At 38.1% G+C, this 23,477-nt stretch overlaps 1 protein-coding gene across 1 annotated transcript in view; it reads left to right on the top strand.

Annotated features, from left to right (window-relative positions):
* DNER (delta/notch like EGF repeat containing) overlaps positions 1-23,477 on the top strand; it is a 137,177-nt gene that overhangs the window by 42,031 nt on the left and 71,669 nt on the right. The window contains exon 2 of the mRNA XM_069792181.1: positions 10,254-10,550. Coding sequence (XP_069648282.1) covers positions 10,254-10,550 — 297 coding nt within the window. The remainder of the gene's footprint in view (positions 1-10,253; positions 10,551-23,477) is intronic.

The following is a 23,477-nucleotide window of genomic DNA, read 5'->3' as shown; positions in this document are numbered from 1 at the left end:
CCTAGCCAGAAGGCACAGTCCTCTGCACTACAGAAATGAAAAGTCTGTGTATATAACTAGAAGTTGTGAGAGTGAGCAAGAAGCTGAAATTACAAGAAAATAATCAAAACCTGGCATTAGAAGAATTGTATCGGCATAGGCTAGAAAGATAAAACCCTGAACAATTGGTACTGTATATGTCATGGGAACAATGATCATCCAGTTTATTTCAATACAAATCTTAGAAGGTCTGTTGGACTACAAGATAAACTTGGTTTTAAAAAATAGCTCCAAAAAGGTTGTTATACTAACTGGGCAAAACAGCTGTTTCAGAGGACGTTAAAAGAAGCACTGCCTCTAGCCACTGAGTATAAAGACCTATTTTATGCATCTGAAGATTGGCTTATTCTCAATGTTCAGGCATATGCTGCTGTTGTCATACCTTAACAAGTTACTCTGTGTTAGCTGCCATGAAGTAACTGAGTTCACTCTTCACCTATCATAAAATGTGAGATAAAACGTTGTAGTTTAAACTGCTTTCACAGAGCAAAAATCACAGGGGTGGAGAGTGTGACAATGGGAATGAGTGTCAACAAGAGTGAGTGATGGTGTTTAAGCAAGGAGGAGCAGAGAAATTTTGGGCTTTTATCTCTGTTCCTAACATTGTACAAATATTTAATCCAATTACTTCTTGCAGTAAAATGATAAATTCTTCAGGGATTAGGAACTGGATGTTGATTTGAAACTCTTTGGACATTGCTCTTTACGTGTAGGCAGGTGCTTTGTTATGAAATAAAGATGCTGACTTTTCTATACTGCCTCTGACCCTGTCTTAAAACAAAAAAAATCACTTGTGACCAGAAAACTGTTTAGGTTCCCAATCCAAGAAGGAAGGCTCTGAGTCCTTGTCTGCTGTAACAACCAGAGAACTGAAGGCAGCTACTTCACACTGGCATCCCTTTACACTGCTTCTTTTTAGATGTTGTTGATTATATTAAGCACTTGATGTGTAAGCCCCAATAACTATATTAAAAAGGCAGCACGGGCTTGGAATTCTAATCTGGAGCCCATATGATTAAATTCAAGTATATATTAATATAAAGAGGAAAGAGTTTTTAAAATAGCCATCATGAGGAGTAACTTAATCCAGCACAGCAATATGGAGAATACATACTGAGAGAATGTATTCATGTGTTTGCAATTTTTTTCATCTTTCTTTCAGTATTTCTCCAACTAGACAATATTTTAACTTTTGATCTGGCAGGATGTTTGAGAAATAAGAAGAAAGTCAGGAGACCACATACCTGTAATTTACTGTGTTGACAGTAGTACTGGATGGAGTGCAGTAATGTTAGTTGTAATGCTGGTTAGTTGAAAGTGCTGGAGGACCTATATAATGCTCATCTATTTGACCAGGTGCATAAGCGTTTTCTGTTTAGTGATTGCCAAATGTCTCGGCTGGCAAAATATCTCCTTTCTGATGTATTGTGGCTTGAAACTATAACTAGTTCTTCTTTCCAAACTCCCCAAATTTTAATTCTTTTTTCATACTTCATTTGGAAAATGTGGCATCAGTGGACAGCTGATTGTATCCCATCTCCTAGATACCTTATGGATGTGTTTATTATCTTTTCTGTTCTCACAGCCTCTTGTGGGCAAAAAGCTATGAGAGTAGCCAGTAGTCACATCTATTGAGTTTTTCAGGATTTTCTGTGGTGTTGATGGTTCAACTGCGTAGTTTTACTGCACAACTCACTGTGTTACTCAGTCTTCCTCTTGTTCTTACAGCAAAATAGGCACACAGTTCTTGTATCTCATCTGGAAAATGTCTGAAGCCTCAGACTTCTAAATCAAGAAATGCCATGAGTACTTGAACTAATGAAGTCTTGTTTTATGTGAATTTGTGTCTTGAGGTTGATTGATGTTGATGCTAAAGAAAATGAGAATGCTGTTGCTGTTCCTGTTGAACTATGTAAGGGTGCTCTGTCTTGTAGCTAGCTTGCTGTATAATAAAGTGTGAGTTTATGCTGTGGTCTTTTTGCCAGTTAGAGCACTTATGGAGGCTTGATCTTCTATCTGGTTGCTTGTTCATGCAATGGAAGTAAAAGAAGTTTAATTATTTTTGAGGTCTCTAGAAAACTATCAAATCTGGTTTGTTCACTGGGGTAAAAATTTGTAATGGTGGACAGACACATAGATTGTGTAAAACTCGGCATACCTGAATAGACGCTATAGCGTGCTGTTGTTTTTAAAACAGCTAAAAATTTAGGAATTCACGCTCTTATTACTTTCAGTAGGATAAGTAATTTCTTTAGTCAGTTTTGAAAATCCCAGTAGCAGATTGTTTGGGATTTTTTGTTTCATAAAGATAATTTGAACTGTATACCTCCCTGGGCTAGTCCTGATCTCATCATAACTCAGAGTATTCATGGCAGAACTTTAAGATTTTGAAGTAATATTATTAGCCTTGGATTAGACTGTGACCCATATGCTTAACTTCAAACTTAAATTAATTAGAATTAATTAATCTTTTATTTAAAAGAATCCTTTAAAATCTCTTGCATGTAAGTTGGAACACTTGCTTGTTTGTTTTTTATAGAATACTACGTGTCATTTTGTAGGTCAATTACTGACTTCTAGAATAATATAAGGGAGTATATTTACTTAATTTCAGCTTCTCACAAGTGAATAATGTATTTGAAACTGGCAGAAAGTTCATTCTGGAAATAAAAATGTTATGAATTTTCATATCATTACATATCTTAATGTCCTATCATAAAAATATTTTGTGCACCCTATTGTTGCTCAAGAAAAGAAATACTTCTAAAAAGGGAAAACGATATTAAGAATAAAGACACTATAGATAATTCTTTCACTGTGTGATGTTTTCATAATGAAATAACAGCATAAGATCTAAACAAACAAATGTATTGTGTTACTGTAACAAATTTAATGCTTTGTCTTCAGAATTACCCTCTAGTTTTACCATGAGTGGTAAGAGTGCCACTGGGGTCCCATTTAACAATTATACTGTAGGTTGCCAACCCTTACTGAGAGTGAAAATGAGATGCTGCTGCAGTAAAAAACCTCAATGCTAATCTTCACAGATCTACTGGTACTTCTTAAATCCTTTCAGTTAAGTAGTTGACCTATCTGCAAGATGGGTATTCTGACTTCATATTGTTTTTAGAAAGCATCTTTGCTAAGTATAGGTATTGCTGAAAAACACGGTAAGTTGACTTAGCTTGTCTACTTGAAATGTAATATTAAATTCACTATATCTAGACAAATATCAAATAGTTTGAATGGCCTTTCCCAACAGGATAAAGAAAAACATTAAAAAAAAAAATAAAAAATTTAAAATAATCTGATGCAAAAAGCTAAGAAAAACTGTAATGTGCTTCTCAATTATTTATGTATGTGCTTACGTCTAGCAGTACTCTGTGGTTAGTGTGAAGTAGATATTTTCCTTTTGTTAAGGGAGAGGGAAAGTTATCTCAATTTATTTTGTAGCTATTTCAGTGTGCCTCGAGGTAAGAATGTGCCTGAGGCTAGGTAGAGCAAAGCAGTTGATGTATGGTAACTTATTATGCAAGGGTAACTTAGCCTTTTGCTGGAGCTCAGTTTTTAAAATCTATCACGCTGTTTAAAATTTGCCTTGTTATGTTTGCTGGTTTTTCAAATAGATTTGGGCAGCCATGCTTTGGTTCTCAATTAAACAGACAATTTCTTTAGGCATTTTTTTTGCTGCTTCACTGAAGTAAAGAAAATGTTTTATATCCATTTATTACATTCACTGGCAGTTTCATTACTGTGAATATTCAAAACTCATAGAATGAGAATGGCAGCTTGGAAGCAGTCCAAAATGCTCATAGTTAACGGTGTTTCAAAGAATCATGTTCTGAATTATCTGATAAAGGTTGCACTTCTTTATTAGATTTATTGATGTCTTTCCTGATGGGTTAGGGCATGGAGTGGAATTGCTAAAGGAAAACAGTAAATGTTTACTTCTAGAAAGAAGTAGCTTACATTGTAGTTTCGGTATGATATAGTTCTTAGCATTAGCCTTCTAAATCTTGATTAATTCCAATTCTGTGTTGCAGTTTGTACTTAGTTTCTAACAACTGAAACTGATGTGGCTGCCATATTAATGTTTTATGTAATATATAAATGTTTTGTCCTGCTTCCATTGTTTTGAGGGATGGGAAAGAAAGCCCTGATTGCTCTGGTTCCAAGACCTCTGCATAAAGCACTTTCTATTACTTTATGGCCTGACCATTCTTTAAAGTTCCTGATACCCAGGGCTCAAATTGATGTAATTCATAGCATATGGGTACTTTTTAGTATGAAATAGCACCATACTGGCACAGGTGTTTTTTTTCTCCTGACAAATTGTGAGATTCCGATTCCTGTATGAGCTGGCTGGTATCTGACCAAGGTGGAGGTCGTCACCGCACCCTGTGAGGCAGTGTTTCACTACAACATAGTACTAGTTCTCTACACATGGCAGAAGAATTACTTACCAAGAGTGTCCTTAAACACATAGGCAAAAGCAATTGCAGGAAGCTTTTCGGTAGCAGCCATTTAAGGTGGAGATAACTATGTGCACCACAGTGCTGATACAGGTTAATTTTTACATTCTCATGAGACAAAAAAATCTCATTCATCCTCTCATAATCACAGTGTATTAGCCACTCTTTATTTCTGTTACGTTTGGTCGCAGTTGGAAAATTAATGTATTCTTCAACGTACTCCACACATCTAGACATACAATATCAATATAATTTTGCTGTCTTTTCTGGGTTAATTAGAAAAGATAATATAATTTAGGAATTTTTTTTAACTTTAAAGAATCTTTGCTGGATATTTCTCTAAATACTTCTGTTTGTTGTCTGAGCAAAGAAGTGTTCAGAAGAAACCTGAATAGCCACAGAAAGAAACAAAAGAGGAAAGAATAAGAAAGGAATAAACCTGAAGAGCCACAGGTTACAGATTTAGGCTTGCTATACAGAGATAGATTTCTTTATTATATTTATTTGTATTTCACTGCTGCTTGAGAGCTCCTATCTACATCTGGCTCTGTGCTTCCCATCCTGAAAAAAATTGCTTTCTAACTAGACAACACAGGCAGCGTGAGAAAGAAAGTGTAATCTCCATTTTACAGTTAGGAAAGAGGTAGAGATAGAGTCTCGCTGTTCTCAGGTCACACAGGATGTCTCTGGGAGAGCCAGAAATTGAACCCACATATGTTGCTTGAGTCCCACTGAGTCACAAGACAGTCTTTTCTCAAAATAGAAGAAAATGTATTTGCTTGATATACTGATCTCGGTGCTTTTTCTGTGGACACTTTTTGGAACATCTGGGGTTTTTTTCTATTTCGATTCATCCTGTTTTCTTGTCTTTCATTTCCTATTTTGCATTAATATTTAATGTGTGGTAGAATGGGATTTAAAACTTCACTATGTGAAGGATTGAATGAGGCTGAGTTTAAATAATAGTTTGAACATAATTAAACCATTCTTTCAAAGAGATTACATTTCTAGATAATCTTTATTGCTATTGCTGTGTATAAGATCTAAATCTGTTTCTATCTCTCTTTTCATAAATTGATGCATATGCAAAGATAGTATGATATTTCAGGTGTGCTTGTAAGAAAAAGGCTTAATTTTTTTTTCTACTTACTGTATTAAAACCAAACTGATAGTAGCTTAGACTGTAGGTTTCATTTATTTTCTTTCTAAAGTATTCAGAAGTTGATAATTTTTAATGTACTGTGCATAGCTTGAAATTGGCATGTCTGACCCCTTTTCTCTGCTGGTGATATGCCATGGATCTTCCCATGGTCTCTTCCTGGAGACCAGTTGCCTGCTTTTGTATTGGGGAATTTCTTCAGCAATGTAGGTGCAAAGCCAGTTTTACTCATTTAAATTTCTCCTGAGATCTGTTTTTACCAGAACACACGAAGAAACTAGCTGTCTAAATCCCAACCAGCTAAAGTCACCTTACATATTTGAAAACCACAACATTTTATCTTGTAACTGGAAAAATTATCTCAGGGAGACATTGAAGAGTTGGAAACTTTGGGGCTATGTTGGCTTTTAATATCTGAAGACTGTTTTGGAGTTTGTGCTACTGGACACATATGTAAAATATCAGCCTTTGACATTGTTGTGGCAGCTTGGCTTTGTTAACAGGTTGACATTCACTATATAGAATGGATTTAAACAATTTGCTGAATTCCTAATATGAGGACTGGGTTTACTCTGGTTTTTTCTGTGTTTTACTGAAGTTGCAAGCTGGTATAATGTTGTCTGTGATTGTAGGCAACAGTGATAAAAACTGAGCCAAAAGTTAGTTTTGTCCTAACACATCTAAGAGGAGAGTTGCAGGTGGAAGACAGGTTTTGCATAGTGTGTAGGAGCTCATCTATAGCCTTCTTTTTAGGCTTACCATTGTATTTCTTGAAGCTCTCTGGGGGATCTAACTGGACTGTCTCCAGGTAGAACAAGTAGAACCACTCTGAAGAGATGCTGAGTGAGCATTAAATGACAAATTGGTGTCACCACAAGGAGTACTGGCAGAAAGATCTTGCAGATTTACACCCTGCAGTGTTTTATCTTAAATGGAAACCTTAGGAAACAATTGGACTGGCTGGCAAGCAATCTATGTTTGTGAGTGTGATTCTTAAACAAGCCTAGTGTTTATACCATATTCAGTCTGCCTTTGGAAATTTAACTGCAATATGAAGGGCACCTTGGTATGCATCTAAGGATTCTATTGGAAAAATACTCCAAAGATTACAACTGTCCAGGCATATGGAATAGTAATTGCATGCAAATACATTATATGATTTTTAGCTCAGCTTTGTCAGCTGCAACTGCTGACTCGGCCTATTTAGTCCATGAATGTATTATGAAAACTAGACAGAGTGTTAAATGGAGAAATAGTGATGAAAACAAGAGACCTAGATACTAAATATACTTTCTTAATCAAGATTATTGAAATTCTACACCTAAAAAAAATCTGGAATTTTTTAGTAGCAATTATAAGGTGTTCTTATTTAATCATGGGCTATATGGATACATACTACTTGCTTCCTCCTTTTCTCTGTGCAACAGTGTTTTAAAATACTGTGAACTTCACAAGGAATGGCTAAAAAAGGACTCTCTTAATTGTGTACTCACAGTATACTTATATTCAGCTCTCAGTTATGAGACCAAGGATGTTTACTTTTCTCTGTGAGCTTCAAAAGTTTGTTGAAGGTTAAGCCTTGAAGTTTTGCTACCTTTTAATTCTGACGTAGCCATGCTGTTCACTGTGTCAAGATGTTTCTCAAAGCCCCTGCTAACCTTTGGTGTCGCGTTAGAGAGGACTAGAGGAACCACAGGAACATCACAACCAACAAAAATTAATACGTTTTATTTCCTTGTCTCTTTTTAACAGCTAATTAAAATGAACTTTCTTTAGTTCAACAGAAAACTTATGTGCACAAAGGGCATTGATTTGTTTTTGATAGGATTACTGAAAGAAAAATGAGCTTTAGAATTAATAGTAGCTGAGAAAAGGGAATGGTAAGTTAAAACCCTGTGAAGTACTTCATAAAACTCAATTCTGAGAGTGCATGGCTCAAGTTCTACATCTACACTCTTTTTTTTATTCTTCATCTAAACCAAACAGTCTTAATGATTTTCATTTCCACTGTGTTTGGAAGGTTAGTGGCGATTCATAAGGCACAAGGCGTTCTTCAGTGCGTGGCATGGGCAGCAGTAAGCCCTGCTTGTCATTAAGCACATCTGTTTCCAGTCAAACAAGCTCAAAACAGTTTACAGCAGATAACATGTATCACAGAGCACTTTTTATTATTTTGCTTGTAAAGCCAATGGATATATTCACTGAGGGGATCAAGTGCCCTTTGTGATTGTTTGAAAAAATTTTTTTTTCTTGTTACTAGGTTTGCAAGTAATAACCTTAACATTTTAGGTGTGACGAGAATAATTAAATTCCTCAGAATAGAAGAAATGCTGATTTTTTTTTTTAATAAAAAATGGGTTAATGTGAATTTGGATTAATTGTGAAAGAATGAGTAAAGAGCTTACCCAACAATAGGATAGCTGCATGTCTTTCAAACTCATATCTAGTCCAAGCAACTAGAACATGAAAAAACTGTTGCAACCAATTTTTGACCTGGGCTTTGTTCACACGTCAACAGTTTTTATCTTCAACACTCTTAAAGGAAAAGGAAATTTCTGTGAAAATCTCTGCTACTTGGCAGTGGGAGCAAGCTTAAAATGTAATTGACAAACCATAGAACAGAACTAGGTTTTGTTCCTTCCTAGAAATTTTTCTTTTCTTTTCTGTCACTTAAATATTATTTTGTGGAGAAGCAATCTAGAAATTGTTCTTTGAGAACTTATATATTCTGTTGATTTGCAAGAGAAAGACTTTAAGGAGATAAGTCCATCTAATCATTAAAATCCATACTTCCTCGACACTTGATATATTAAGTTTATATAAAGTCACTATATAGTTGATTTTTGAAAATGAAGAAGAGTCAGAGCTTGACCCTGATGTCTAATGTGTCACCCGATATGTATGAGATGTGTCCCTATGCAAAGTAACTAACATTCAGAGCTATAACCAAACCATAAGATAGATGAGTAGAGCTTGTATTTTGGACTGTCTTCCATGGCCTCTAACTCTTCTGGATCGGTCAGTACAAAATCTGACATTCATCATTAACTGTCTCCAAAGTTAACTTTCATAATAATGTTTCCTCTGTTTTCTGTCCAAAAATGTTACAGAGGCTAGGGTATAGAATAATTCCAGCCAAAAAAAGAATTCTAGCTGAGGTCAATAATAGTACTGTTTTATATAAGAAAGTGTAGTACTAGGATTTGGTGTCCCTGACATCAGGCCTTTGAACTGATGGAAAGGTAAAATTCCTGGTGTACACCCAATACTTGTTTTTATGACATTAATGATATATAAACGTTATGTAAATCTTTTGATAATTGAAACAAATTTTTAATAATAACTCTGGTGCTTTATTGAGAAATATAATACAAAGCATTGCTTATGCAGGGAAGGACTGGAATGTTGTACAGGGAAGAACTGGGTAACCTTTCGGACTGGAGCACTTTGGTGAAATTTGCATTTAAGCACTGAGAAAATGTCAGTTTCCAGTGATCGGTTATGACTTCGATGTGAAGACATATCGAGGGAACTGCCTGGCTGGCTTAGTTGGTCAAATGATGGCAGTGAGTCAGCAGTGTGATTTAGCTCTAAGGCAAACGTTTCTTAAGTAATATCAAGGAAGCTATTTCCAGGACAAAAAAAAAGTATTGATGCATTTGCAAAAGGCAGTGCTAAGCTTTGGAGTCTAGGGTGCAAAAATGAATGGAGGGCTTGTCCTCCACAAGAAGACTGGGCAAGTATGGCTTATTTAGTCTATGAGATGAAACTTGAGAAGAGTTTGTAGATGTATTCTGTAAATACATTATGGATGTAAACATCAGCATAGAAGAGGGAAAGTGAGTGATGACATAAGAAACTGAGTGCAAACTAGCTGTCGATAAATTTAAGCTAGACATTAGCTAGGCAAGCCTAGGACAGGATTTTTCCTGCATTACTGAGCTCAGTCTTGTCCTATACTATTACAGATGCTGTTTTAAAAATAAGCATGTTTTTTGCCCCAGCTTTCTAAGTCCTGTTAGAAAGTTTTCAGCACCAAAATGAATCCGATTCTGAAACTGCTGTCCAGTAAATGAAGTGTGGGTAAAAGGCCCAGGTGTTTTAAAATGGAGGTTGTGTCCATGAATAGGATTGTGTGATCTGGTTAACTCTGACAACACAGAGCTGCTTCATGACCTGATGATCTGTACGAGTTCTGTGCCCCATTCCTGTTCCTGTTACTGCATTCAATTTCTAGATGTTGTTTTCCCTGGATAGGTTACTCTTTTAAGACTGTTTTTGAAAATTCCTGATTATGAACAGTGGCCATGTTCCTACTTCATGTTTATCACTTTGCTTGAATGCGTCAACAGTGAATTAGCATGAAATGGTCTGAGAAAAGTGGTTAACATAGATTAATCTATATTCTTCTTTAATCCTTTGAATTTACTTCCTTGACGATACATCAGAGATGAGCTTGGTTCATAAATATGTTTAGAAGATAAGTACAGGAGGGCAAAAGAATCCTGTTTTATGGTCTTTGTAAAGCTCAAAAATAAGTCCTTTATATGCAGTAATTGACCTATACGATATGTTTTTCCCAGTTTGTTTCAGATCCTTGTGCCAGCAACCCCTGTCACCATGGTAACTGCAGCACTAGCGGTGATGGCTACCTCTGTCTCTGTAGTGAAGGCTATGAGGGAACAAACTGTGAACACTCATTTCACAGCCTTCCAGTCTCTGAACGCACAGAGTCGATGTCACCAAGACAGAGCAGACCCGTCTCATCCACCTTGGAACCCGACATTGTTCTTCCTCGTTCAAGAGCAACCGTTACGTTACCTACATGGCAGCCGAAAGCGGGACAGAAAGTTGTAGATCTGAAATGGGATGAAACAGAGGTGAGAATATTCTGCCTAAATGAAAATGCACGAAGAGGAACTTTTAAGTGTTATTGTTGGGTTCTCATTTGTGCATGATTTCATGGATGTCTACGGGAGAGGACTGAAGATATGATCTCTGCCTTTGGTTAATATGCTAGTAAAATTAAATGCAAAAAAATTTGATACTTGTTAAAAGTAATGGGCTTAAGTTGGCCAACATGTTGTATTGGATATTTCTTTGAAATGGGATAATATCATTTCTTCCAGTCATTTGTATGACACCATACCTCCAACCTTCAAATAAATTTAGGAAAACTAAAGGTTAAAGCAATACCTTTAATATATTTTTTTACTATTTGCGGTTATAATCACATGTTGTTTTGAAAAATACGTGTCCCTGCAGTGTTAAGAAAACACAGCTATTTGAGGATTAAAAGTGGTAGTCAATATATTACACAGTGCACGACTCTAGAGATACAGTGATGGTGGAGGAAACTTTTAAACATTTGTTGTATCTCAGTAAAATGACAAACTTAACAATATCTGGCAAAACTACAACTGTAAAGTACACAACACATGATCCTTAAGAAATGTGATCTTTACTTTCTACTGTTTTGTACACTGTGTTATTAGTAATTCTTAGATGTCTTGCATTGACTCTAGTATCTGCAAAAAACAAAGTATCAAAATTAACCCAGTTACCATTAAATATTAATTTTTACATGTGAAAACCAAGTATAGATAGAAAGTATGTTTGCTCACAAACAAAGAAGAATTGATTATTTCTCTCTTGATAACTTTTTCATGTATTAAGTTCATTCTATCACATGACCATCCTCCTCCCTTCTTCTTTGAAGTCCATCACTGCAAGGATGATTTATAGTTCTCTTCACTGTTGTTCTCTTACTTGGAGGTGCGAGACAACTACTTCTGCTTATGCTACTCCTACAGCAGTTGGTACTGGAAGTCTCCAACCTGTTCCAGAGATCACCCACCTATAATAATACTATGTATGTGCAAAATGCATCCCAAAGAACAGTCTGCCATAGAAGTGAGCATCTGTTTTGAGGGTAATGGTAGTGCCTTTTTTTTGGTTTTGTTTGGATCCAAGCACCTAGGGGTAATGAAGCTTGTTGGTGGAGAAATATTATCATTTCAGTAGGCAAAGAATTAAAATCTTTATGACATCTCGTTCTTAATGAAAAATTCATTGTAGAGTAAAGTAATTTCATTTGAGTTTATTCAGGAATAAATAGGTAAAACGTCACCTGTATCTGTTTTTGAAGTGTTTCAAGGAGTGTGATTCTTCTGAGGTGTTTTTACATACTACATAGTGAGAAAATGAACAGGCATGAGTTTAATGCTGGCAAAAGTATATTTTTCATCATTGTTTGCTAGCCCCCAAAATTTGTTCATGATTTAACTCTAACATTTATTTAAATCAATTTTTTCAAAGTAAAATCAACCTATATAAAATATATGTTTGATGTGTTATGACTCTCAGATTGTATCTGAGGTACCAGTAGTTATAGGGCTGTATCTCATTTTAGTTGGAGTTCTGGTGGACAATGTCTGGAGAAAAGAGCTTTATTTCTTGGAATTCCATCTCCCATATCTGTTATTTTACAGTAGAACATATGTCAGGCGCCAACTATGGAGTTTGAAGAGAGCACCGAAGCAGAAACAAACAATGATCTGCTTTTATTACTTAGTTTAAATGCAGTGTCATCTCTGCATGGGTGCTCCATATGTCCTGATCAATTAAGGGCATGCCCTTCTCTGTACCAGATTTCTGTCATGTGTCTTCTTCAATCTGTGGTCTGGTATTGTATAAGTAACATTTCTGCCTGGTTTGCATTTTAGGTAGATTCACTAAACATTTCAGCCAAACAGATCATTCACAAGTGGGTATTTTAATGGCTGAAATTCACCTTTCTGCATGTCTTCTCTTACCCGAGAAATACTTATAGGTCATCAATTGCGACTGCGTTATTAACACTAACATGGAAATTACTTGTTACCTTATTATGAAATTACTTGTGTTGGTATGTTTTTAATATATGGTGATGGATCTTGGTTTTTTCACACTCTTTCTAGTGTAGCATAATGACCTTCTGTTCTTTGGAATTCATAGTGAAAGAGATGCTTATCCGAAAGAAAGAGATTTCAGTTGCTGATTCAACACATTGTCTCTGATCTATACTAAACTAAAGAGAATTGATTTGCCTGAAGGTCAGTGTTCCAAAGCCTCTTTGGTGGAGGCTTCAAGAATAAAGTGTTAAGCAGGAAAATACTGCCTTTCCTCATAGCTTTAAAAGCTTTGCAAAGCTTGATCCTTTCTCACCCTCCTAAAAGGAAAAAATAAAGTAACTGTAGGTTTTGTATTGCAAAAATCTACTGTTTTGATCTTCCTTGAGATTCAGAGGCAAAAAAGGCTGCTATTGTTATGTGGGTTTTTTTTTTTTTTTTTTTTTTTAAATCTTCCAAGTCAGCCTGTTTCTCACATTATTCTATACTGATACTGCAAGTGAACTAATGTTCTTCATACTCTTTGGTCTGTCTGCTCAGTGAGAAATTTTGCCAGACTCTCTCCAAATGAAAGCTCTCAGTGTCTTGCAAGGATGAAGTTTCCATGGAAGCATTTTCAGGAGTTTTTGGAAACTCAAAAAATGAACACCTGAGAGAAGTAAACTAAGAGAGGCATGATGTATGGTTACAGTTGGACATTTTTTCTGTATTCCTTAGATACTAGGGATATACTTGGTAGTGCTTGCTTGACTGAACCTTCTGGGTAATGTCTGCACCAGCAGACAACATACAGATGTCTTTGGGTACAGGTTCATTTCTTAGAGGGCTCGTGCTATAAGAAATTAATCTTTTCCTGATATGCAAATTAAGGGCTACAAACACAGATCATTGAGATCTTGTCTGTTGGTTTCTTTAGTATAATAGGACTTTATCCCTGTGCTCAGCTGTTGTAAGAGAGCTTTTTTCCCTACTTTGGGCAACTGACTTGTTCCATTTTGCAAGAAAGATACAACTAGCAATCCACATTTCCCCAGTTCAGTGATCTTTTGTGTTACAGTGTAGAAAAGATACATATTAGCCAATAATAGAAGAAAAAAAGAAACCATCTCCTTAATCCTACTCAACTAACAACCAACAAAGGTATCTGTGTACAAAATCAACTGTAAGAATACCAGTACCATACTCTTATATATTACTTTTCCTTAATAGCTCTCAAATTTTTTTCAAAGGAAATCAGCAGTATTATTCACATTTTACAGATGGAGACACTGAAGCACAGAGCAGTAAAGTGATTTGCCAGGTGCGCAGCCAGGAATTAGAATGCTAAGCACGTGAGTCCTAGTCTTCTAACCTTTTATTTATACTGCAATACTACTGCTCAGATTCAAGCTTTTGGAACTAGTTATTAGAGGCTACAATAAACTTGTAATTCCCCTTGCAGTGGGGACAGCATTTGTTTTATGTGTGTTCGTAGTCAGTAAATTATAAGCCTTTAAAAGGAGTATGTCTGGGTCAGGTGGAAAATCCTGAAAGATAGTGCTCCTGCTCTGCAGCAATGGAATATGCTTAAGGAATAACTCTGCTTGAAACAGACACCTTTGAATCTTTGCTTTATGTGTTGCTAAATGTGCATTTTTTGCCAAAGCATGCTACAGGTGCAGAAGGAGGCTGAAACAGAATCATGGAGGAGAGATCTATTTAAGGTTGCTAAATACATAGAAACTCCATCCTTAGAAATGACAGCTTAGGAGAATCTTTAACATGGAAATGGGTGGCGGCTGGAGGAAATATGCTTGCCCTTTTCTTATCATATTTTCTTGGCATTCCTTCTTATGATTGCTGTTGGAGCTAAAGTACTGGAATATGTATACTTCTGGTTTGACTTAGGACAGCTCTTATACCTGTATATAAGATTTGTTTTGGAAACCTCTATTATTTTTCTTTTGTTTTCAGAAAAGATATCATACAAACAAGTAAGGAAACTGAAGGAAACATAGATTTTGCTAGAATAATCTTAACTTTCTCCTAGGATAAATCTGTAACTTCACTAAATCTCTCCTCTACAATATTTGTGTATGGAACTTTCTGTACAACAGCATTCTCATAGACAACTTGGTGTAACCATCTCTGGATAGATGATACCCTTTATTATATTTATTTTCAAAACACACAAAAAAAGCCTCTAAAAGCTCAATATGCTCAAACAAAACTTATGTGAAATTCACACAAACCTTAGTTTAGTATGTTCCATTCCTAAAAGATGTTTAATGCATGGTCATAAATACTAGCTTTCCTAAAATCAAAACTCTCGTATCCCCTTTAAGGACAGAAATACCCTATAGAAAATTCTAGTGAGTGCAATTATGTCAAGCTACCGAAGCTCTGCTTGTCTGAATCTATACTGGTGGGTGGGCTCAGGACTTTTGGTTATCCAGTGCTGTCTTTAAAAAGTGTCTGGATTCTTAACTACTCCTTCAATAATCATCCCATCTTGAAGTCTTTGAAAGTCTGAGCAAAAAACCCCGTGTGATATGTTTACTGCCTTTTAGTGTTTTGGTGTAGAAATACCTATGGCTGACTTGATAGACTTTGGTTGAAGTTTACGTCCTAGCTTACTCTCAGTGACCTAAGCTCATACGCTGTATGTAAAGATTTGACTATGTAGAATTTTTGTTCAGTGAGCTTGTTTCCACAGTGTTTACCTTTATTATTCAGAACAGCTCCATACACTCTGGAATAAGAAATGACCATTATTTGTTCAAGGAAGTAACATTTATTGAATGACTGTATCATGGTTTAAGCAGAGGGCAGGCAGCTAAGCCCCACACAGCCACTTGCTCACTCCCCCACCCAGTGGGATAGGGGAGAGAACTGGAAGGGTAAAAGTGCGAAAACTCATGGGTGGAGATAAAGACAGTTTAAAAAAAGGGAGAAAAATCAAACAACAAAGAAAAAAACCCCAAACAAAACAAAGAAAAAACAAGTGATGCAAAAAATGCCAATTGCTCACCACCAGCTGCCCTGGCCAGCTTCCACCCCCCACTCCCTAGTTTTATTGCTGAGCATGACATCATATGGTATGGGATGTCACTTGGGGTCAGGTGTCCCAGCTGTGTCCCCCCAAACTTGTTGTGCACCCCCAGCCTACTTGCTGGCAGGGCAGTCTAAGAAGCAGAAAAGGCCGTGACTCTGTAAGCACTGTTCAGCAATAACTAAAACATCCCTGTGTTATCAACACTGTTTTCATCATGAATCCAAAACATAGCACCATGCAAGCTACTGTGAAGAAAATTAACTCTATTCCAGCCAAAACCAGTACAGACTGTTTGTCAGATTTCATGAAGTTGACATTGATTTTGGTGGTCAGCTTGAAACAAAAAGGCATCTGGCTAGTATGATTACCCAGATAATCTATCTGAGAAAGTGTCATTGTGTAAGATAACCTACTGTGCCTGCTGAAGCATCTACTTCTTGGTGTAATGTTGGCATTGTTAAGCCATGACAGAAATACAGAGTTTTAATAGTGTTATCTAGAGGATTGCCATGCATCAGAATGCCCTGGATCCTCTTGGCAGTGTGATCGCTGACTGTGATCGCAAAGTGGCTTTTGCTCAGATGGGCAAAGACAGACAAACTGCCAGTGATAGAATTCGCTGGGTGGATATGCAGCCTTCCTTACATCACGTTTCAGTGCTACAATAACTGGCAAGCCTTCTTCATTTGATACTGTTTTTGGATGCAGTCTGTCAGTCTCCCCTTGCTGTTCTTCAGAGAGGCACTACTCCTACTCTAAACACTTTTGCTTTTTTCTTCCACTGGTGAGATATAAGTAAGCCTTTATTTTCTTTTGGTTCTGGTTTTCTTTCAAGCATTGTCCCATATGAAACTCTGGAGGGTAGAAACAAATACGCTTATGTGGAGGTTAAACTGTGTGACACTAGATTTTCAGAAGTGGTAGTTTTTCCATGCTACAGGGCAAAGGAACTGCTTTTCTTTCTTTTCTAATTTTGTTCTGTCTGAATGGGATTTCTGTGCCAGAAATGATCCTGGTTTATTGCTTGGCATCTTGACTACAAGAAGATAGTAATTGATCCCCCCTCTGATGGTTCTACTGTAGTGCCTTTTATTTTCCTACTTCTCTTTTCCCTTTTTGATTTTTTGCAGACAGCTGTTCAAGATCTTATAGTCAGGATCTAACCTGTTTTATTTCTCTCGCATATTATTTTTCCCTCGCTTAAGGAAGGCTGACAAACATGTTATATTTCTTAGAAAATAAGAGATGCCTCTTGCCACCCTTGAAGGTTGGAAAAGAAGAAATCCTGCAGGCCTTATTCTGATGGAAAAGTAGTTATATGTTCAGAAAAGGCAAACCTGCACATTATAAAACTTTCTTTGTTGACTTGAAAGTTAATATGGAATCCCTTGGAAGAAAATCAGAAAGAGTTAGTGTTTGCAAAAGCATTCCTCATAATGCATTCATCGTGACAGTTTCTGTCCTACTGAAGAAACGAAAGGTTATCTTTCTTAATGACCATGTCAATTTTCATGGGAGACCACCCCAGAACATAGCCTTGTTTTTCTCAAAGAACTCATTTTCACAGTTGCCATTAACATAATGTCTTTTCAAATATGTTTAGATTTTTAAGCATGAAGTTTTTTCTTTTAAGCACTGATCTTTTCTGTAAGATGAGTTTCTATTCATCTCTTATTTAGTTCAAGAATGATGTGTGGAAATGATGGGTGCATTTGTGTATTCTGTTTAATTCCAGACTAATTTGCCCCACTTTGCTTTGGCTGCAGGACCATGCAGATTTCTTTGTTGCTCCATTAGGAGGTAAAAACAGGAGAAGGCTTTTTGAGATGGAAATAGGAGATTAACCAAAGAGAATCTTTGAGGAAGGTGTCAAGTAAAAAACCACAGGCATCTGTGTGCGCGTGAGTGTGCGCACACATGTGCACATACATGTTTGTGTAACCTTTGGGGATATTTTCAAAATGAAGCACTCGTATGTAAGAGTGGGATTTTGTGAAAGCTGTGACGTCCCTGAAGTTAATGGCAGTTTATGGGAAAGAGTTAGTAGGCAACTGGCTATGGGGTGAATTTTTACTCACAGAATCATAGCGTAGGTGAAGTTGGAAGGGACCTCTGGAGATTGGAGTCCAACCCCTTTAAACAAGGTCAGCTAGATGCCTTCAGGGGTGGAGGGTCCATAAGATGCCTGGGTAGCCTCTTCCAGTGTTTGGAAGTATCTGTTAGTTTTCAGAAATATTCATTAATATCTTATTAATAGGGTAGTGAGGAATTGCTAAGGCTAATGCGAATTTGATCATTCCACTTACAGACCACTTTTAGGTTTGAGGAAAGTGTGGTGTGTTTTGCAAGAAGTAAAAGCCTTCTGCAATTCTTTAAACCCAGGAGGCTGAGATACAAAAGAAATGCAAACATATATCATGGTAGCAGAATGGCTGTATTTTGCACTGTTCAGGATTAGTCTGCCCATGTTGATAAGGCCTTGTAGAATTACAAATGTCTGGTCATCTTTCCAAGAAACATACTATAAAATTTCATATACAACAAATATCTTCAGAGAACTACTCTCAGTAGTAAGAGGCTGCGTATATGTATCCTGGCATAAATGCAGACTTAGAGTCTGTATGTTAATTTCTTAGCCTCGTTGAATTAAAGGCTAGTACACTTAATTTATCAAAGTAATAAAGGCACTCATGAAAATATTGCCTTGGGATTTACGTATGCATTTTAGCACTTGCTGAATTAATTGTATATCTCGTTATTCTGGTTGGTGTGTAAGGCAGGAGAGTATCTGTACAATTCACACTATTTTTTTCAGAAAAGTGGTAATACAGAAGAATAGTCTGTTGCTCTCTTCTTAGGTACCACACGTGATTACCTTTGCAATCTAATCTGTACTATGGCTATGGCCTGGTAAGGTAATCTTCTGTAGCGTTCGCTACATATCAAGGTGCCACAATTAGATCACTGGTCAGCCCGGACCAGGGAAAGAGACAGATAACACACACAGTGTGAGCGCCAACTTCCGCCTTCCATTGCACAGCCAATTCCCCCCATACCAACAAGGGTAGGCAGGACCACAGACAGGCCACAGGGCCGCGACCAACCCTCCGTCCCTCCGCGACATCGCGAGATCCTCCGAACGCCGAACCCCACATCTCTCCCCTCCCCACGACCAGCCGGCCTCCACTGCCACGAGCAACTCTACGCAAAGAAACAACCGTGCAAAGCACTATGAGCACAAGCACATCTCCACAACCAAGTTGAAACACTGCATCCCAAACACACGCAAATGTCCCATCCACCCCGCAGAGCAAGGAGCTCCCCCACAGAGAACCCACACAAGTGGCAAACGGAAAGCCAAGGCTAGGAAAGAACCACCTCCACCACTCCACGAAGTTCATCGTTGGTACGCCGATGCCAAGGCCCACCGTCCGAGGCACCCAGACTCCCAGCCGCGAGCCCCGACAGCCGGACCCCACAAAGGCACGCACCGATGGGCTCCGAGAGGGATGCCATCCGGATACACATCTGGGCCCCTCAGTTGGTTCTGCATCCACTGCCAGAAATTTGTAGCAGACACCCAAGGTGTCACAAGCCAGGAAAGGATGACAGCGATCTGTAAGAAGAAACACTCAAACACTGTGAGGTTAGGGCAGGACGAACCATATGACTAGGGACCCATTTCAGTAGCCCTTCAGGCATCTGTACACAGGCGTACCCTCGCCCGAGACAACGCAGCTCAAACGGCCCATCCCATTGGCGCGTCCGAAGGTCATGCATGCAGACCAACGGGTAGGGGCCTTTCTCCTCCGTGTTCACAAAATGTCGCCGCGCTGCCATCCGCTCCAGGCTCCCCCGAACTGTCTGATTTAATGAAGTTAACGCAGTTAACAGAAGACGCTGTGTACGGAGAACAAGTGTGTTATCCTGTAACCAGGAGGGCTCCTCCTGCTCCCCCTCCCTAAGCCGATCACGCAGGGTCCCCAAGGTTCGATGCGCTCGCTCCGCAATGGCCCGGCCAGTACCACCACAAGGGATGCCATTCCTCCTCAACAAGCCAAACAAGGCAAAATCACCACAATAGCCAAAACCACAACAACCACAACAATGCCCACAACTCCCTGAGCCAACCCGCCACCCCCAATGACCTGAACCATGAGGACCATGAGGAAGATGAACCATTCGCACACCCCCGCGCCTTCTGATTACCCCCTCCGAGGGTGGCCGTTCCTCCCACTCTTTCAACTGACGGTATAAATCTCCCTTAACATCCCTGCCTGGAACCCAGTCCAAGAGGCATTCCTCCAAGTCCTTCTGAACCACCCGCCGTAACTCCTCCCATGGATACCGCAGAGGGGGCTCATCCGTCCCTGCTGGTGCTGTCCCTACAGGAAAAACCTCTGTCTCTGCCGCACCCTCCGCGTCCACGCCCTCCATCAGAGATGGACCGCTCTGTAAGCCCCGCTCCACAGCCGCCCATTCCATCTGAGTTTGACTCACTGTCCTTGGGGGCACTGTCTCCCGCTGTTCCCGAGGCGGCACTTCATCCGCAAACAAAGCAGCTTGCGCCGCCAACCAGCACTCCCCAACCTTCCGTCCTTCCGTAACCACCTTCTCCACTTTCTCCCAAGTTTGTAATTGTTCAGCAGCTCCGCGCTTGCCCGCGAGCGCAGATTGGAGCAACAGCTCCCGAATCTCTCCCCATTTTGGGGGGCTTAAAACTTCTCTAGGAGAACCAATGCCTCCCCGGTGCAACATCCATTGGATGCATTCGCCCGTGGGGCCCCTCCTAATCGTTCCGCGGACACCCGCCTCATCAGCCAACACCTTCAATACCTTAATCACTTGCGCAAGTTCCATCGTCGCCTAGTGCAACCGATCACATCGGGGGGTCACCATTATGTAGCGTTCGCTACGTATCAAGGTGCCACGATTAGATCACTGGTCGGCCCGGACCAGGGAAAGAGACAGATAACACACACAGTGTGAGCGCCAACTTCCGCCTTCCATTGCGCAGCCAATTCCCCCCATACCAACAAGGGTAGGTGGGACCACAGACAGGCCACAGGGCCGCGACCAACCCTCCGTCCCTCCGCGACATCGCGAGATCCTCCGAACCCCACAATCTTCCAGACAAGTCACTGCTGTCCTGTTAAGGTCCAGGTAGAGATTATAGGAATAGGTACTCTTCTGGAGATTTCACTCTTGCTTTCTCAAATAATGGTGGTCTTTTGCCCATGTAAAAACTTGGAAAATTAACACTGTTAAAACATTTAAAGGAAAAATGTAGTTTTAATGTATTATGGTCTTTTTTAAAAAACAAGAACATGATTTAGATGCAAGCTTACAGAACATGTATGTAAAGAGGAATTCTGTATTTCCTATCAGCAATTCGATATTTAAGCATTTTAACTCTAAGTAATTTATTGAAGAGCTGCTCTTCAATATAGTCTGTGCTGATGTAGGAGCTTATCTTTGTAAGCAGCTCCTAAACGTACTTTCGGCTCTGGCAGGTGCATGAAAGTTTCGTTTTCTTTGGTAACTATTTTTAAAATAGCTGCATCAATTGTGTTGTATCTATAAGTCTGTTCCCCAAGGACCTTCCTTGCTGGCTTAAAGGTTCTGTACTATTAAATGCTTCAGAGGAATTTTGGAAGAGTTTGATGTCATTGCAGTTATACGTAATGTTTTTTTAAGATTGTCTTTAAAGGACTTTAGATGGTCTGTTTGTATTTATTACTTTAGCCATCTCACTTTTTAAATTTTAAAGAGGAATTAGGATAGGAATGCTCTTTATTTTACCTTCTGAAAATCATTTAAGTATATTTTCTGGTGAGTTCTGCTTTAAATATCTCCTACCAGTTCTAGCAGCTGCTTCCCCCCCCCCCCCCGCAAGTGAGGCTTACAGATTGCTTTCATCTTCTGAGTGTCAATTCTTATTGTAACATATTGGTCTGCTTTGCCCTCGTTCTTCATTCTTTCAGTTTTGCGGAGAGCCCTGTTAAAACAGGAGAGAGACATACTTAAAAATCTTTGTACAAATTTCCCACGGCTGTGGAAAAACTGTGTAATTTGTTTCCTAATTCAGGTGTCAAAGCTGCAATTTTTGTCTCCATAGTATTTGTCTGAAATAGGACACTGCTGGAACCATTTTTTGTTCCTTATGAGAGCTGCTGCTTCTTCCTGTGGTTTTTGTCTGACCCAACTACCAGGTTTTTTAATTAAAAAAAAAAAAAAAAAAAATCAAATTTCAGCTGTTGTAAAATCCTGTTTTTTGGTGTACTACTGGTTTAGATGATTATTTTATCAGATTCCTAGAGCATGAAGTCAGGGCCAATTACGAATGGAGTTCCTAGATAAAGACATCAAACATTACAGATCTCTTAATAGAAGAGTCAAAATCCTGCATTTTGCCTTTTGCTCTTCTGATTACCATTGAAATATTTCCTACACATGCTTTTCATGCTGAGTAATCCTTAATTCTGATGTGTTTGCAAACCAAAGTCGTCTTGGTTTGTTTTTTCTGTTTTCACAAGGTTAAATCTTGGCTCTTGTTATGCCGCCGCTTTGTTCAGCTCTTGGTTCTTAAATTTTTTGTTGTTTTTTTATTCTAGTTTCAGAGAGATCAATACTCTTTAATTTAAAAACCCTCTAGTATCGAATATTAAGGTAAATGAAATGCTTAAATTACATTTTTCCCCCTTGTGTTGCAAGGTAATAAATGCATGAAATTGTAAAACTATATAAATATTTGAAAAGCGGGTGTACTTTTAGATGTAGTATAAGACTCTGTGACACTAGAGAAGTTGATTTCTTTTTTTTTTTTTTTCCTTTGTTCCAGTAGGCATATAGATTCTCAAAGAAAATGAAAGTTTAAATGTTGGCAAATATAAAAGGAAGAGTGTCAGCCAAACTAACTGGATTCATCGTGCTTTGAATGTTAGCTCCATAATTTTGACTTCCAAGATTGAAAAATTGTAATGGATATATTATCTTTTTAAAAAATTTATTTGAACAAATACAATAAAATTACAGCTCGCTTTATTTTCATAAACTACATGTATTCCTATTACCTGTGCCAGAGAATTCAACAATGAATTGAGTAATCTAAACATTTTTGGGAAATGTGAATACTGAGTGTTTGTCTTGCCTGAGTCAGAATCAACTCTGAGTCTCCTAAAATTATTACTTGCATCATATTCTGGACTTCTGTTGTTCATGTTTTCATAGGTGATTCATAGTAACATTTAATATATGAATTTTAATTTTACTTAAATTTACAAATTAGGTTCTGGCTTTTTCCTTGATGGATGATTAATCCACTGAAATGTGTCAGGTTGCATTTTCACTTTGCCAATAAGGTTGACGTAAAAAGGTTGCACACGTATTCTAGATGACTGAAAAAATAACATTGCAGAATCTGCCTAGCAATTTGAAGATGAAGCTGACTGATTTTTTTTTTTTTTTACAGTGTGATATTTCATAGGCAAGCTGATGAAGATACCTGAAAACTACTTAATTAAAAATACTGATGATGTTAATTTAGGCAACAGAAAGACTCAATTATGCCACATAAAATATTACTTATTTGAAATAAAGGTACCATTGGAAATGCTAATGGTTTTCAAACTGCCTTTATAAAATTACTACTTTACAAGATATGAATAATTAAGGAGTCTGTCTGTGATTCCTCTGTGTTGTATGGCATCCTGTATGGTGTCTTGATCTAGTTAATACAGTAAATGATTTGTATGCCTACTAGGCATCACAGATTTGGCAAATACATCCTTTCACTCTCAACTGTGCTCATAATTTTTTTCCATCTGAAAGCACTGTTTGTCCAAGCAACTTTTACTTGGAAAAAATAGTAATGGGCAAGTGGG

The sequence above is a fragment of the Haliaeetus albicilla genome, chromosome 9 (genome assembly GCF_947461875.1).
Source record: "Haliaeetus albicilla chromosome 9, bHalAlb1.1, whole genome shotgun sequence".
In the NCBI taxonomy this organism is placed as follows: domain Eukaryota; kingdom Metazoa; phylum Chordata; class Aves; order Accipitriformes; family Accipitridae; genus Haliaeetus; species Haliaeetus albicilla.
The sequence above is the reverse complement of the archived record's forward strand: the minus strand, read 5'-3'. Positions and strand labels throughout refer to the sequence as shown.